A 15,527-nucleotide genomic window follows, 5' to 3' on the forward strand; every position below is an offset into this window, starting at 1 on the left:
TCACCAAGATCTTTGAAACTATCTACAATCAGGTGTACTACCTCTTTCATCGTATCATCATCATAGGGGGTTGAAGGTACCAAGATTCTCATTATCTCACTTAAACAAGAGGTTACCAACAACTTGATTTCCTCATCATGATGCCTCGGTCATTTGTCTTCTTTCAAGGTGGTTATTGTAGGAGTTAAAGCTAGATCTAAAACTTAATAGGATGACTCCTTAGTGTGAATCAAACATTCTTCCACCCTTTTAGGTGTATCCATGACCTCATCCTTTGACTGTAATTCCTTACTAAGTTTGTTACTTGCTTCATAGAGTGATCTCGACAATCGTTTAATATCCTCTATTGCCATGACTAATCAACTTTTTTGACCTTTACCCAAAGGCTGGCAGGCTCACTAGCTCTGATATCACTTGTATTGTCCCTAGTAGGAACCTTCGAAATATAGTTACTAAAATTGAATAAAATTAGCAATGTGTTGATAAGTAGGCAATCTTAGATTAATAGTAAGAAATAGATAAAGATTGCTATAACTCTATAGAACTGAAATTCTGAAATAAAGTCTGCTTTGCACGTATAATGAATATGATATTGATCTTAATACCACTCTGATTGCTGTTCCTGATTTATTGTCCTTATAACCATGGATCAAATTGTGTATAAATATGCCTATATAAGATAGATTTATAGGCCTTGAAACTTGAATGCTTTTCCTGATTGATATCCTTAGAATCATGTGGTTCTGTTATGAAGCCTTTCCTGATTTATGTATTTGAAACATATGCTTCCATGTTATAAAATTCTGCTCTACTAGAGCGATCCTCAATGGGAAATAATAATCAAATATGTTTTCATATCCTCCATTCTCTTTTTCCAATTGAGTCTTCATGATGATTTTATATCTTCCATATACCTTTTGAGACATCTCCCATCACCACGTAGTTACAACTTTTCAAGCAGGCACGTCCCTCACTTATACCTCTTCCTTGGTAAAGCGCACCTCCTTGTGAATTGTTTTCTTAACAAAAAAATTTCTTAACAAGTCTTATTAGATTGGTTAGCATATTGATATGATTACGTATTAATTATGTTTGCTATTAACTATTGTTTGCTGAACCCTAAGCACTGTGTTATCTTTAAAGTCGCTGCAGTATTGGGTAAGGGAGTCATTGCCACATACAATAATATATTTCTCTATTCTTCTATCACTGTGCATTATGTATGACCAATCGCTGTTCTATACTTTGTTCCTCATAATACATAGGCTTTCTTAATGGTAGTCGCTGCACATGACATTAAATCACTGTATAACTGGAATACATATTGCTGCATCTAAGACATCAATGACAAACATCTTAATGGTAATTGCTGTCTTTTTTTCACTAATCAAACAATACTATCTTTGTCTCCTTATTAATGACACTGCCTTGTTAATGACAGCTTCTTAAATCTGCACTTCATTGTTCGTCATCGTGGCTGCTTATTAAACTTTTACTCTCCACTAATAAAATCGGCATGTCTGAACGTTACAACTTCAGTCACTGCATTTCTTTAATCTCTTATGGATCACTGCATGTTGGAGACTACAATAAATTTCTGTCCTTCATCTCTTAAACAGGTCATTGACTATTATCCTTAATCACATTCTTTAGTTGTTGCATTATGTGTATTTCAATCTTTGTCTTTAGTCACTGCTATTAATGAGGAAGTTGACCAGGCATGAAGTCGACAATATAAAGAACTCTAGTCACTGTTTTGTTCATATCAAAAAAGGCGACCACCTTTATTTCTAAAAATGTTGCAAGGTTGTTGTTAGGACAAATTGCTAAGGATTTAGGGTTTTGAAATGGTAAGCACGAAAGAGGTGAAAATTTGATTCTTAGACAAGGAAAATTCGTTGTCAAGATAGCATTTTCTAACCTTGACAGGAGGAAAATAATGAGAAAATCTTGTAAAAAGTCTTTGAACAAAATGGTGCAAGGAAATTCTTTGTGAGGAGTGCAATTTAAAATTAAGTTGTGGATTTACAAGTTAAAATTGATTTTCTTAGCAAAATCGCCAATTTTCACTTAGGAGAGCCTTCACCAAGGTTTTGTCCTTAAAACATGTTCAAGACATCAAAATTTCCAGCTAAAACATGAAGAAGCGATCTTAATTCCAGCTCAAATATGAAAATGCGACCTGATTTCCAGCTTTAACACGGAAGTCCAACCTAATTTCCAGCTCAATCATGGGAATGCGCTCAGCCTTCCAGCTCAAATGTGGATCAGTGCTCAAAATGTTTTCATCTGAATCAAGGATTTCCTCCCTTAGTCCATAATACCTCCCTAGAATGCAGCCAGCCTGATTCATCAGTCCCTATCATCTCTTGAATTTCGCTTTAATCAGCCCTAAAGCATTTCAAAATCTACTCTGACCTAAAAGAAATTAGAGCAGAACAGACTTAATTGAGTTTGATGTGAAGGATGAATTGAGGTGGAAGCTATGCATTTATTTATGTGTTAAATTAATGGATCTCTTGCCAGCCGACTTACACAAGATTGGGAAAATTTAAGTTTTAAAGAGACAATAATAATGGACATCATGCCTGGCCAACTTGGAGGTTGTGAGGAAATGTGAATTGTAAAGGAAAAGTGAAATAAAGAGCTTGATGCCAGCCAACTTGGGGAATTGCATGAGGATATACAAATTTCTTAAAGGGAAAAGAGATAAATTTCAGGAAGGCAACCTGTGAGACCCCTAGCCGACCTCCTTCATTCAAGACATGTGATCCATATATAAAGTGATTCCAAATTCCTTCCCATCTATTCAAAGGTGAATTCAATTAAGGTGAAGTGCAAATTTGAGGAGTAGGTGTAATATCCCTTGCCAATTCTGATATAAATTTCTGATTTCTATTTCTGATTTCTAGACCCTTTAAAATTTTCGTCAAACACTTGGCATATGACTGATACAAAACTTCAGACTTACTTAAACAGTACTAACTTGAATTGGCAATGATGTTATTGCTTTCAAAAGCTTCTAAAACATCAAGATAATTTTCTAGTATATGCAATAGTTTTCTGTGTTTTTCTGATGCATATACATGGATTAAATGCAAGAAATGAACATCAGACTGGTATTTTAACAAACAATTGGCATGCAACCCAATGATTGAAGTAACAACATATGGACTGAATGCAACCTTATTCCTCCTTATTATTGAAAGCAATAGACTGATTACAAAATGCCTAAGTGATGGCCAAGACTCTTGGCTTACAATGAAGTATGACTCAGAATTTCTGAGTACCAAAGGCAGCCCATGAATTTATGCATACATAATTAAAATCTCAATGAAAACAATGCCAGAAGAACCTGGAATGAAGCGCCTAGGTGTGTGAATGAAGAAGCAAGCAATATCACGCCACTTTGAGCTCTCCTCTTGCCAAATCGAACATTTCTCCAAAATCGCCCCTGTTCTGATATGAAGGCTAATAACAAATAAATTTCACCTCCACACCTCCTTTCAGGCATCTAACATCATAAATGATCTCCTCCCAAGTGGGTGCTCCAATCTAGATATGAATCGATGCACCAAAATGAAGTTATAAGCAAAATCGTGGGACTGATAAGTCTGGTCGAACTTTTGTTTCAGACCTGACAAGTGACTGAAACCTCCTTCAAAATAATCTCCAATATGCTCCTAAGGAGACGCCTAACCCTTCTTAATATGCAGATGCAAACTTGGATGTCAATTCACCAATGAGCTGTAGTCTTCTCCAAAAATCGTCCACCATGAATGCTGATACCAAAACTCAATAATCGCAGATATGAAATCTGAAAAATTACTAAGATAAGAACTCAGTGAATGATACTTGCAATCAACTCCAAATTGAAGACACAGGATGTCAAAATGCCTCCAATTCAAACCCAAGCAAAATCGGCCCTTGGCCACCAATGAAGCTCAATTAGAAAGACTGAAATGTCTTCCTCTTAGCTGCAACCCTTCGGAGAAATCTTTCACCACCTCAATTATGCTATCAATGGGAGTTTTCGTTCCCAAAGACAAATAGATATGCAGAAACCCTTGGCTCCACAAAACTCAAGCGATACAAATATCAATTCCTGGCTGCTTAGAAGCTTAACTAGATCTCCTTTTATACTTTTTTAGTCCATCTCCAAAAGCTTCTAGAAATAATATTAAAATAATTCACTTAAGTGACTTTATGATATAATATTTATTTAAGTCACTTAATTAATTAATTAAATATAAAGTCACTTTTTAATTTTTATTTATTTGATAACTTTATAAACAATTAACTTAATACTTTTAATTAAAATAATTAATTAATCTATCCATAGGAAATATCATTAATTGGGACAACTTAATTAATTAAATTAATTAAATTATTCTGCCACCAAAATGGGGACATTACAGTAGGGTGCGAATCCAAGACAACAAGTTCAGATTCAAGGGTCATTTTGTCATATCAATTCAAAGTGTAAAATCAGAAAGAGGAATGCGAATTTCAAGAGAGAAATGCAAGTTCACAAGTGCAAGTTCAAGGAAAGAATTGTAAATTCAGGGAGGAAGGATTTTATGAATTATTAGCTTATTTCACAAATTTCTCATTGAATTCTGATTTTATGCAAATATTAACTTTCTTAAATATCATTTTCATTCACAGGTATGACTTTGTCTCTCTTTTCAGGTTTGGGTGATTGAATGAATGATGAAAAAGAACATTACAAGGCAAAGGAAGACAAGTTCAAGAATTTCAAGATGAGGACTCAACAAGGAAAAATATAAGACAACCGTGGATTTTCCTTTGGAAATCCAAGATCAAGGGCTAGTGCATTCGAGATATTTGAAGGAAGATGATTGCAAGGTCAAGGTCAAGATGCACATTCATAAGGTGATTGCAACATTCTCCGCAATTCAAGAGTTACACCAAGGAAAGACGAATTTGTGTTTTGATGAAGATGAACGCGGGATAGGGACAACACAAGGAGAATTCCCTCACATGAGAAAAAACTGTAAAGCATCGCAAGGAATTCCAAACATCATGAAGAATGTCCAAAGAGGGAAGTAATTCAAGATTTCGGAGTTGAAAGTGGAAATGCATCTCAAGAAGATGGAAAAGTGAAATGTGATCAAGAAAAGATAGTTTCAGAAGAATTAAGCAAAGCTAGAAACTTGATCACCAAGATGATATGATTTGGTAATATGAATCATCACATCAGACAATTGGAAATGTTGAGTATCAAGAGATGTTGCCTGAGACACAAAGACGTCTTTGTGATGATCTACAAAGAGTAAGCTGAGTTGGCGCCTAATCACATTCAACCAATCAAATAATTCCAAATCAAGGTGTCCAAGTTCAATGTACTTGACTCATCTTACGAGGAGGATAACTACCTATGTGGAAGGCACTAAGTTCCATATACCTAACCTCATTCCTCATTGGTCCACATTCAAGGAAGGACATGTTTCCTAAGCAATGCAATTTTCTCATTGGTCGAAAAGGAGTTAGTTGTAACTAACCCTAATTAGGGTTTCATCATGTAATCTTGGCCATTGATCTTAAATCAATCCTGGTCCTTGAATTGTAATTTGGATGTCTATATAAGGCATTGACTTCTCATTTGTAAAGGTTAATAGACAATAGTTAGAAGTGGATCATTAGGAGTTAGAAGTAGTAGTAAGAGTTGAAATTGTTGCCAAGGCTTGATGGAATAAACATTCTACTTTCATTGACATCAAGCAATTAACGAAATGTCTTTCAGATTCAGAGCAGAAGTATATCCTCCATCAGTAGATTTGTAGCAGACCTTTCAATGATATTTATAGCAAACTTTTGGAAGTGTTTTATAGCCTATTTGGAGCAGACCTAAGAGTAGATTTAAGGCAGATCATCAAGGTGATTTAAGGCACAATAGTAGGAGACCTTTAAAGCAGATTTAAGGCAGATCTTCAAGGTGATTTAAGGCATATTTTTATCAGACCTTCAAGGTGATTGAGTACAGATTTAAGGCAGACCTTGAAGGTGATTTAAGGAAGATTCATAGAAGAACTTGAAAGGAGTTTTATAACAGATTTTTGGAGGTGATTTGCAGCAGATTTGGAACAGATCTAAGAGCAGATTTGGAGCAGACTTAAGAGCAGTCTTATAGCAGATTTTTGGAGGTAATCTGTAGCAGATTTGGACCAGACCTAAGAGAATATTTGGAGCTGACTTAAGAGCAGATTTATAGCAGATTTTTTTAAGTATACTTTCATGCTTTCAAGAAGCAATGTTAAGAAGACAAAAATTGTTTTGTGTTAGAGGTCAGTGCCTCTTCTAAAGAAGAGATTGGTGTCTCTTGCTGGGTTGGTGCTCAGTAGTGGGGATTGGTGTCTCCTGTGGGTTGGTGCCTACAAATATAAGTGGGGATTGGTGTCTCCAGTACGTTGTTGCCTAAAAGATAAGCAAGGATTAGTGTCTTCAGTAGGTTGGTGCTTACAAAGTTTGTAAGAGAATTTTATATAAGCAATATTTTGATGTGGTTTTCTCCCGTAAGGGTTTCCATGTAAATCTTGTGTTCTTGTGTTACTAATTGCAGATCTTGTGTGATTGATATTGTTATGGTTGAAAAAGTAAAATATTATCTTATACTGATTTATCTCCCCCCCTCCTCTCAATTGAAGTGTGTGCTCGCCATTGGTTTCAGTCTCACTTCTTGTGAGACTTGTTTTCTTCGCTTCTTTGATATTTCTGTAAGGGTTCGGGCTCATTCTATGTCTATCTTAATCAAAAACAATTATAAGATTTTGCTAAAATTTTAAAATATGCTACTTCTACAGTGAATAGTACAATTACAAATTATTGCTTTATCTCACAAGATTATGATTTTCTTAAATATTGTTCCTTTAATTTTTATTTAGTTTTCACAGTTTGTCTTCTTAATTATCAGGGTTGGTTTGGTATGGGTTAAGAACCCTTTTCATGGATATGTTGTCTTTTCTAGAATTTATTGAGAAAAAAGATGAAAGAAATGGTATTAAATTTCTGAGGATAAAGTGTGCATCTATCAAATATTCATTTCATTAACTGTTATACAGCACATGGATTTTCCTTCTAACTCTTACAAACATATATGTATGCATCTTTGGGTCAAATATGTGACTCCATGAATTTGAAAATAAGGGTCATAATTTTAAATTTCCTTTGCTGTTAATTTCTACAGAGTCAGAGGTTAGGCCAATAGATGAAAATTATGCTCGTGGTTATAAAACCATGTTTTCTGATGAGTATCCATTTCTTATGATTTCTCAGGTAAGGGTAGTGCCAAGGCACTCTTTTGTTTCAAGTAAAATCTCATTGTACTTCGTTGTATCACCAAGGTGTACTCATGTAAATAAATCAAACTAAATCACATCAAATTGTATAAATGCAGAGCTCATTAGATACTTTGAACAAGCACCTGACAGAATCTCTTCCCATCAACCGCTTCAGGCCCAAGTAAGATCTTTGTACCAGAATTATTGATTGCACCATTCGTGTCCATGCTTTCTTTCTTATAACCTTTTTTCATTGCATTAAAGTCTGATCATTGTTTAGTTTTGCAGCTGTGAATAATGTAAGGGAAGAATTTTGTTATGTGTTTGGATGCATATGAATTTGTTTATTTGTATCCTTTATGGTCCTCTGAAGTCAGCTGCTTGTGCATAACAAGGGGTAAGATAAATCAAGAATAGAAGCTTAGTTGTGCTTGGCCTCATATGCTTTGAATTTTGCAGCATATTCGTAGAGGGTTGTGAACCATTTGCTGAAGATCTGTGGCAGACCTTGAGAATAAATGGGCTGACATTTCATGGCGTCAAGCTTTGTGCTCGCTGCAAGGTCTGAAAGATTTTGTCCCTTTTATTTGATTTACAAAGCATCTGAAATATTTAAAGAGAGTTATTATAATTTATTCACTTGAAAAATATCGTACATAATTTAAGTAGGCAAGTAAAAGGAGCAATTCATGAGTCACTTTATAAGTGAGTATATGAAATATTCCTTTCCATTCATCTCAAGCATTTAGAAATGAGGCTTTAAAGATTCACAAAGTGCAATCACATGGATTCATTCTTGGCAAATGTTCACAATGGAGTTGATTAACATAGTAATACTCTTTAGAAGAGACATTTCTCAAACTATTGTTGGAATTTAGTTCAAAATATCTGATTTTGGGAGGCCATGCTCAAAGAAGTTGATCTTAATTATTGTATTAATTGCACTCTACAGTCACCCAAACAGGAGAATATTTTCATAACAGAGACAGCAACTGTATATAATGCATGGCACAATCAAGATAGAAAAACTAATGGTTATATTTGTGGGCAACTTGAAAATGAGGATCATAATGGAAGATAAATATTTAATATCTAAAGTCATGTTGATCAATATAATATAACTTTCAAGAATACTGCACATAAAATATGGTTTGGCATTCTTTTCAGAGATCCTTCCGAAGAGGCTGGTTGTCCTTATCATAAGCCAAATGAGTGTCTTGGCCATAGAACTGATGATATTTTAAATATATTGGTCTATTATTTTGGGATAATAAACCTACTTGTATGTGAAATAAATTGATATGCATATGTCATGTATATCAATTAACCACATACTCATTTAATATTTGTTGACCTCAGCTCTACCAGAAGGCTAGCAACTCATGGCAGATGGTTCAACTAATTTTTGCTTTAATCTCCAACTTTGTATGATAATGATCAATAATAGATCAGTAGCTTAATATTAATTTACATAAGTTAAAAGTACACTATAGAATGTTGGTGTAATGTCCCCTTATATGATTCTTTAGGATTTGGGACTAATATCTTATATTTCAATTGCAAGTCTTCTCTCTATTAAACTTATGTTCAAAATGAATTGGGAGAGTGGCAAATGTAATGTCAATTATCTTGATAGTTAGATTGTTCAACAGTCATTGTACGAAAATGGTGATTTCAATGTCTTATCAGAATATCGAATCTAATATATATATATATATATATATATATATATATATAGTGGAAAGTATTTGCAATAAACACTAAGATATTAGAGATATCTGAGATTCTGAATATGCTGATATATATTGTGATGTCCCCTTATGTATATTCTCAGGAAATAAGGGAATTATTAACTAATATATCAATTGCAAGAGACCTCTCTCCAAAAAGACTCTAATAAATCCTTTATAATACTTAGATTGATAATAATTGATACCACTGAATATAATTATAAACGATTATCCAATCGATACCACTTATACTATGGCAATCTTGATCACTATATGATATATTACTTGTCAGTGAATAACTTTGCTAATCATAATCACTATATGCTATTCAAGAATGATGGGATGCAATGAATATCTTGGATAATCTGATCTGCAATAAGGTAGAGAAATCGTTGCTATCTCTGATATGGATTGTGTGGATTATGCAACTACGATCTCTTGATCAACTCTGATCTACACTTCTGCTATTCCTGATATAACAATATGAATCATGCAGTAAGTCACCTTCCAACTGCTGGTAGCTGTTTCTGATATATTGTAATGAACCTTGCTGTACCTGCCCTGCTGCCTTCTCAGGCTGTACCTGCCTTGCCTTTCTGAGATTAAGGTCAGATTCGTGACTCCAAAGGTTTGATTTGGGCAACTGCCCTGCAACATTATAGACATTGCAATATAGATATATCAGCAATAACAGTAAAGTAGTTACATAACTATTACATGAAAACAGGCCCATTCAGGACGTTGGGGACGCTCCAGGATGGCTGGCTACCCATCCAAACCCATCCCATCTCTTAGGGCTCATAGGGTTACCTGAGGATGGGACCAGCGCACCTCCGGCTGGGACCCCATATTCCAAATGTGCTGACAAACAGAAAACAGTAGGAAGATAACAAATGTCTACAGGGACACAAATTAATGATTCCAGAAAATGTGTTACTTGGTCATTATTTATTCATCCTGTTAATTGGATAGTTGGTCAATGACATCTGGTTTAATTTCAGAATACATGACTGTTATCATTCTTTCCTTAATTTGTAAGTATTGCTTGTGAATTATTTTTTTATCTTTTCTGTCGATTCTTAGAGTACCTCTTTACGACTTATACCTGAACCCGACATTGTGGGTTGTATTATTTGACAGGGAAGATATCTATCGCATGTTATAGGTTTGATTAATTTATGTGGCAAGAATGCTCATTTATTGATCCAAATTTGTGATTGATTAGCAATTATTCTATTCAATTACTATGATTATGTTTATTCCCATTGATGTAGAGATGAGTTACAAAAAACCAGATTGAATTGAATTTGCATATTTAAACACATTTAATGAACGATAACACATGGATGCTCTGCGATACCTAGACGGACTGGCCTGGGAATGCACCAGACTGCCGACAATGGGGAGGGGGTGCTCTATAAGACTAGGCACTGGTTCTTCATCGCTGGGAAGAACCAACGACTCTCCCTCCACATCGTGCTAGCCTGATACATTCACAGGCTATCCCATGGGTGGTTTAAGCATTGCAATGAAACTAAATTACTATTATGGCGGAGTAACATAGTTACCTATTTGCGGATTCTCCTTGCTATTTTCCCCTTGTCACCTCCTTCCCTTGTGCTTCGCTTGGTGTGCGTGGTTTATACCTTCTAAAACCACGCGACCCCCCCCCCTTGGAAGCATGGCGTCTTTCCCAGAGATGACTTGGAGATGATCGCATCCTTTCCTTAATGATATTAGTTAAGGTATAAACATATTTTAATCAGTTAATATAATTTTATTAATTTGGATATTTGGAAAATATACATATATGTACGAATCTCATACACTTATTCTATGATTTTGTCATCTATACGGGGATATGACAATCCTCCCCCCTTACATTGTTGATGATTTATAGCTTCGGTCAGAGTAATCTCATAAATCATATGTATAAATAATGTTGATTATATCATTAGTATGATTAATGATTTGTTGATATGAATATATACATATTAATATATGTAATAATAATAAGTGTTATTATATATTATTATATATGAATATTTATATATACATAATTTATGATTGAAATATTAAATCATTAATCATGCTATTGATAAATTATTGAGATTAAATTCATGTTAAATCGATAAGTAATATCGATCACATTGTTTATACCAAATTGAATATGAGCATCGTATCTAGATGATCATAAGTATCGATTATATTGATCAAATGGAATGATCAATATAGATCGATTCTTCGCATTAAATAATTCAATATCATTCATCGTTGTGTATATCAACTATAGTAAATCTCCTTACCAAAACGATTATGTGAATCGTTACCGGCGAATAACAATAATAACTAACGATTATGAGAATCGTTAATTGTTATTAAACGATAACAAACGATTATGAGAATCCTTGTCTTGCAAATCGGTTAATTGTATCGGTATGATTGAGAGGCATCTCAATGAAGAGACATGTCTCCACATACGTGGAGGCATGTCTATTCATCGACATGTCTCCACGTATGTAGAGGCATGTCTATTCATTGACATGCCTATACCATGAGATATATATTATGATGGAGATCGATTCTAATAGGCAAGTACAAAAATCGAAAGTGCAAGCCATTAGACATCGATCTCCTTCATTTGCAGACCTGCAAATACTTTATGAATTAAGTTGTGTTCTCTTCATATAAGCAACAACCTGCACATAGAGTTCATTGTCATATAGTTTAGTTGTGAACCAAGTATTAGAAATAAATTAAAACTACTCACATATCTAATCTGATCCAAACTTTAACATGGTATCAGATCTAGTTTGAAGAAAAGATTCGATCAGATTTGTAAAAGGGAAACAACCAATCTCCATTAAAGGTTCTAGATTTCTATATTCGACAAAATGGTGGATGGAGTTAGACCTCAGGACCGACTTGAAGGAGCTGCAAATTTTGTATCATGGAAGTTTAGAATGATGCTTGCATTAAAGGAACATTAATTGAACACTCTTGTGGAAAAGGCCTTACCTATGCCTGATGAAGAACACGAAAAACTCCTATGGACAAGAAATAATAATAAAGCTATGAAACTATTGGTGGATGGAGTAAAAGATCATGTTGTCCCTATTATCTCAAAATTAGATACTGTTTATCTAATGTTTCTTAACACTAGAGAAAATGTTTGAGATAAATAACACTAGCAGGGTTCTTGCTCTAAAATAGCAACTCCACCACATCAAGATGAACCAAAGTGAAACTATCACTTCATATTTCATGAGGATAACGGAGCTGAGAAACCAACTATCTACAATTGGTCACACATTTGATAGCAAGGAGTTGACTATGCTGGCACTCATTTGACTTCCTACTTCTTGGGAATCGTTTATTCAAGGAATTAGTGCTCGATCCAAACTCCCTAAATTTGATCGGTTGAAGATTGATTGTATACAAGAAGAATCCAGATTGATCACTAGAGGGATTGTAATTAACTCCCATAATGAAGAGATGCAAGCCCTAAACTCTCAGTCTCACAAAAGAGGAAAGAGGAAAACTCCAAGAAGAGGAGTGGCAAGGACTCAACTAGGAAGCAATCATTCAAAAGGAAGAGGGACCTATCTAAAGTACAATGCTTTAGATGTGATAAATATGGTCACATTGTTGTAAAGTGTCATGACAGACCTAAGCCTCAAGCCTCGATTGCCGAAGTCAGTGAGGTCAACACAGACTCTGAAAGACTTGTATTCTACTCAGCCCTATCCAGTCAAGTATCAACTAGCCTTAACAACTGGGTAATAGGCAGTGGGGCATCTCGGCATATAACAAGATTCAAAGAGCACTTAGACACTATGATAGAAAAAGTCTGATGAGGAAGTCACAATTGGGGATGATTCAAACTACCCAGTGAATGGGATTGGACCTGTACCATTCAACTAAAATCAAGCATCTCCCTTCAATTAACAGGTGTACTATTTGTGCCAGGTATCAAGTGCAACCTGATTTCCATATCAGCTCTTGAAGACAAAGGATATAGAATCACCTTCATGGATGGAAAAGTCTTAGCCTGGCCTAAGAACTCAAATATCAAGTAGGCACATACCATGGGTTCCTGTACAAACTTTGCACCTCTCCTTCTCAAGCACTTATTCATGAATCTTCTAACACTTGTGAATTATGGCATCTTCATTTTCATGCTTTACCCTCTATAGAGAAAATGGTGATAGGGATACCTAAGCTGACTCAAGAACCTGAAGGAATCTGCAAAGGGTGTGCCTTAGGGAAGAATACTAAGGGCACATTTCATAATAGTGAAAGTAAATCCAAAAATGAATTAGAAATTGCTCATTTTGATTTATGTGGACCTATGTGAGTACCCTCCTTAGGAGGATTTTTGTATTATGTTATTTTTGTAGATGATTATTCTAGGAAGACATGGATATATTTTCTAAAGTGTAAAGAGTCTGATGAAGTCCTTAAAAGGTTTAAGGAATTCAAGGCTTTAGTAGAAAATATATCAAGTAAAAGTATAAAGACCCTTAGATCAGATAATGGGGGGGAATACATCTCCGAAAACTAAAAACTTTTTGTAATGTTGGGATTAAGAGGGAGTTCACTTTTCCTTATAACCCTCAACAAAATGGGGTAGCAGAAAGGAAAAACAAAACTATAGTACAAGCATCCAAAGCCATGATGCATGACCAAAACCTTCATACCTCATTCTGGGCTGAAGCCTCTAGTGCTGTTGTGTATATCCAAAACAGATGTTCACATTCCTTTCTTGATAACAAAACTCCTGAAGAAGCATTCACAGTAATCAAAGCCGACATAGGTCACTTAAGAATTTTTGGTTGTCTTGTTTACATTCACATCCCTAAGGAGAAAAGATCTAAATTAGAACCCTTTGGGAAAAAGGGAATCTTTGTTGGGTATAGTGAAACTTCTAAAGCATATAGGGTCTATATTCCAGGTCAAAAACAAATTAAACTAAGCAAGGATGTAATATTTGAAGAGGATGTTGCATTCAAAAGATCTAAGGATGTTAATGAAACGGATGATGAATCTCCTCAATACAGTGAAAAAGATCACTCCTCTGAGATTCAGAGTGAGACTCTCGAATCAATTGAAAACAACAATCATATTGAACCTATGGACTATATGGATGAACCTAGAGACACTAATGTCATTAAGAAAAGACCAGTATAGGCCAGGAAGATGATTGAGGAGGCTGAAAATTATGCAGCTCCAAAAGGAACTTTTAGGGAGGGTAAAAGACCTAACAGATTCTCCAGCTATATTGCACTAATGAGTGAAATTATAAATTATGAAACTTCTACCATTGAGGAAGCATTCCAACATCAAGCTTGGAAAGAAGCCATGACAGAAGAGTATAAGTCCATCCTCAAGAATGATGTCTGGGACATTGTGCCTAGGCCTAAGGACAAATCAATAGTGTCTTCTAAGTGGCTTTTCAAAATCAAACATGTTGCAGATGGAATCATTGAAAAATACAAAGCAAGGTTTGTCGCCAAAGGTTTCTCCCAGAAAGAGGGAACTGATTACGAAGAGACATTTGCTCCTGTTGCTCGATACACTTCTGTCAGAGCTGTGATTGCTATTGCTTCATCAAAGGGATGGAAAATCCATCAAATGGATGTAAAAACTGCATTCCTAAATGGTGTAATAGAGGAGGAAGTCTACTTGGAACAACCTAAAGGATTTGCAGTACATGGACAACATTCTCATGTCTGCAAATTGAAGAAAGCCTTATATGGGCTCAAACAGGCTCCTCGGGCTTGGTATGAAATGATAGATCACTATCTATCAGGACTTGGCTTCTCAAAGATGATGCAGATCCGAATCTTTACTTCAAAGTAATAAATGGAGATATGTTAATCCCTATCTTTTATGTTGATGACTTGTTAATCATAGGTGAAGAGCATCTCATCATCAAATGTAAACAAGACCTTGCATCTGAATTTGACATGAAGGACTTGGGGCTTCTACACTATTTTCTCGGCTTAGAAGTATGGTAGCAGACTGATTGGATTATCCTAAATCAAGGGAAATACACTATTGACATTCTAAAAAGGGTTGGACTGATGGATTGTAAGCCTATGTCGACTCCCATGTTGACAAACTTACATAAGTTAAGAGAGGCAACTACAAGTTCTGAATCAACAGATTCCACCGTCTACCGATAGATGATTGGATCATTGATGTATTTGGTGAATACTAGACCAGATATGTGTTATGTTGTGAATGCACTCAGTCAGTTCATGTGTGAACCGAAGCAGTTACATATAGTTGCAGCAAAACACATCTTAAGATATCTTCGTGGAACAATTGGATATGGCTTAAAGTATAAAGATGTAGATCTAAACTTGTATGGATATACAGACTTAGATTGGGCTAGAAGTGTAGTGGATCGTAAAAGCACATCAGGGTGTTGCTTCAGTTTAGGATTAGCTATGATATCCTAGTTTAGTAGAAAGCAATCTTTAGTCGCTCA

At 35.2% G+C, this 15,527-nt stretch overlaps 1 protein-coding gene across 3 annotated transcripts in view; it reads left to right on the top strand.

Annotated features, from left to right (window-relative positions):
- Nucleotides 1–15,527, top strand: part of LOC131033219 (uncharacterized) — a 223,353-nt gene that overhangs the window by 153,036 nt on the left and 54,790 nt on the right. For 2 of the 3 annotated variants that reach the window (XM_057964384.2, XM_057964382.2), the window contains 3 exons: nt 7,208–7,296; nt 7,418–7,482; nt 7,761–7,863. In XM_057964384.2, coding sequence (XP_057820367.2) covers nt 7,208–7,296; nt 7,418–7,482; nt 7,761–7,863 — 257 coding nt within the window. Of the gene's footprint in view, nt 1–7,207; nt 7,297–7,417; nt 7,483–7,760; nt 7,864–8,253; nt 8,399–15,527 lie in introns of those variants that run through there. The other variant, XM_057964383.2, reaches the window with a different exon arrangement.

This window comes from Cryptomeria japonica, chromosome 8 (assembly GCF_030272615.1).
Source record: "Cryptomeria japonica chromosome 8, Sugi_1.0, whole genome shotgun sequence".
NCBI classification, from domain to species: domain Eukaryota; kingdom Viridiplantae; phylum Streptophyta; class Pinopsida; order Cupressales; family Cupressaceae; genus Cryptomeria; species Cryptomeria japonica.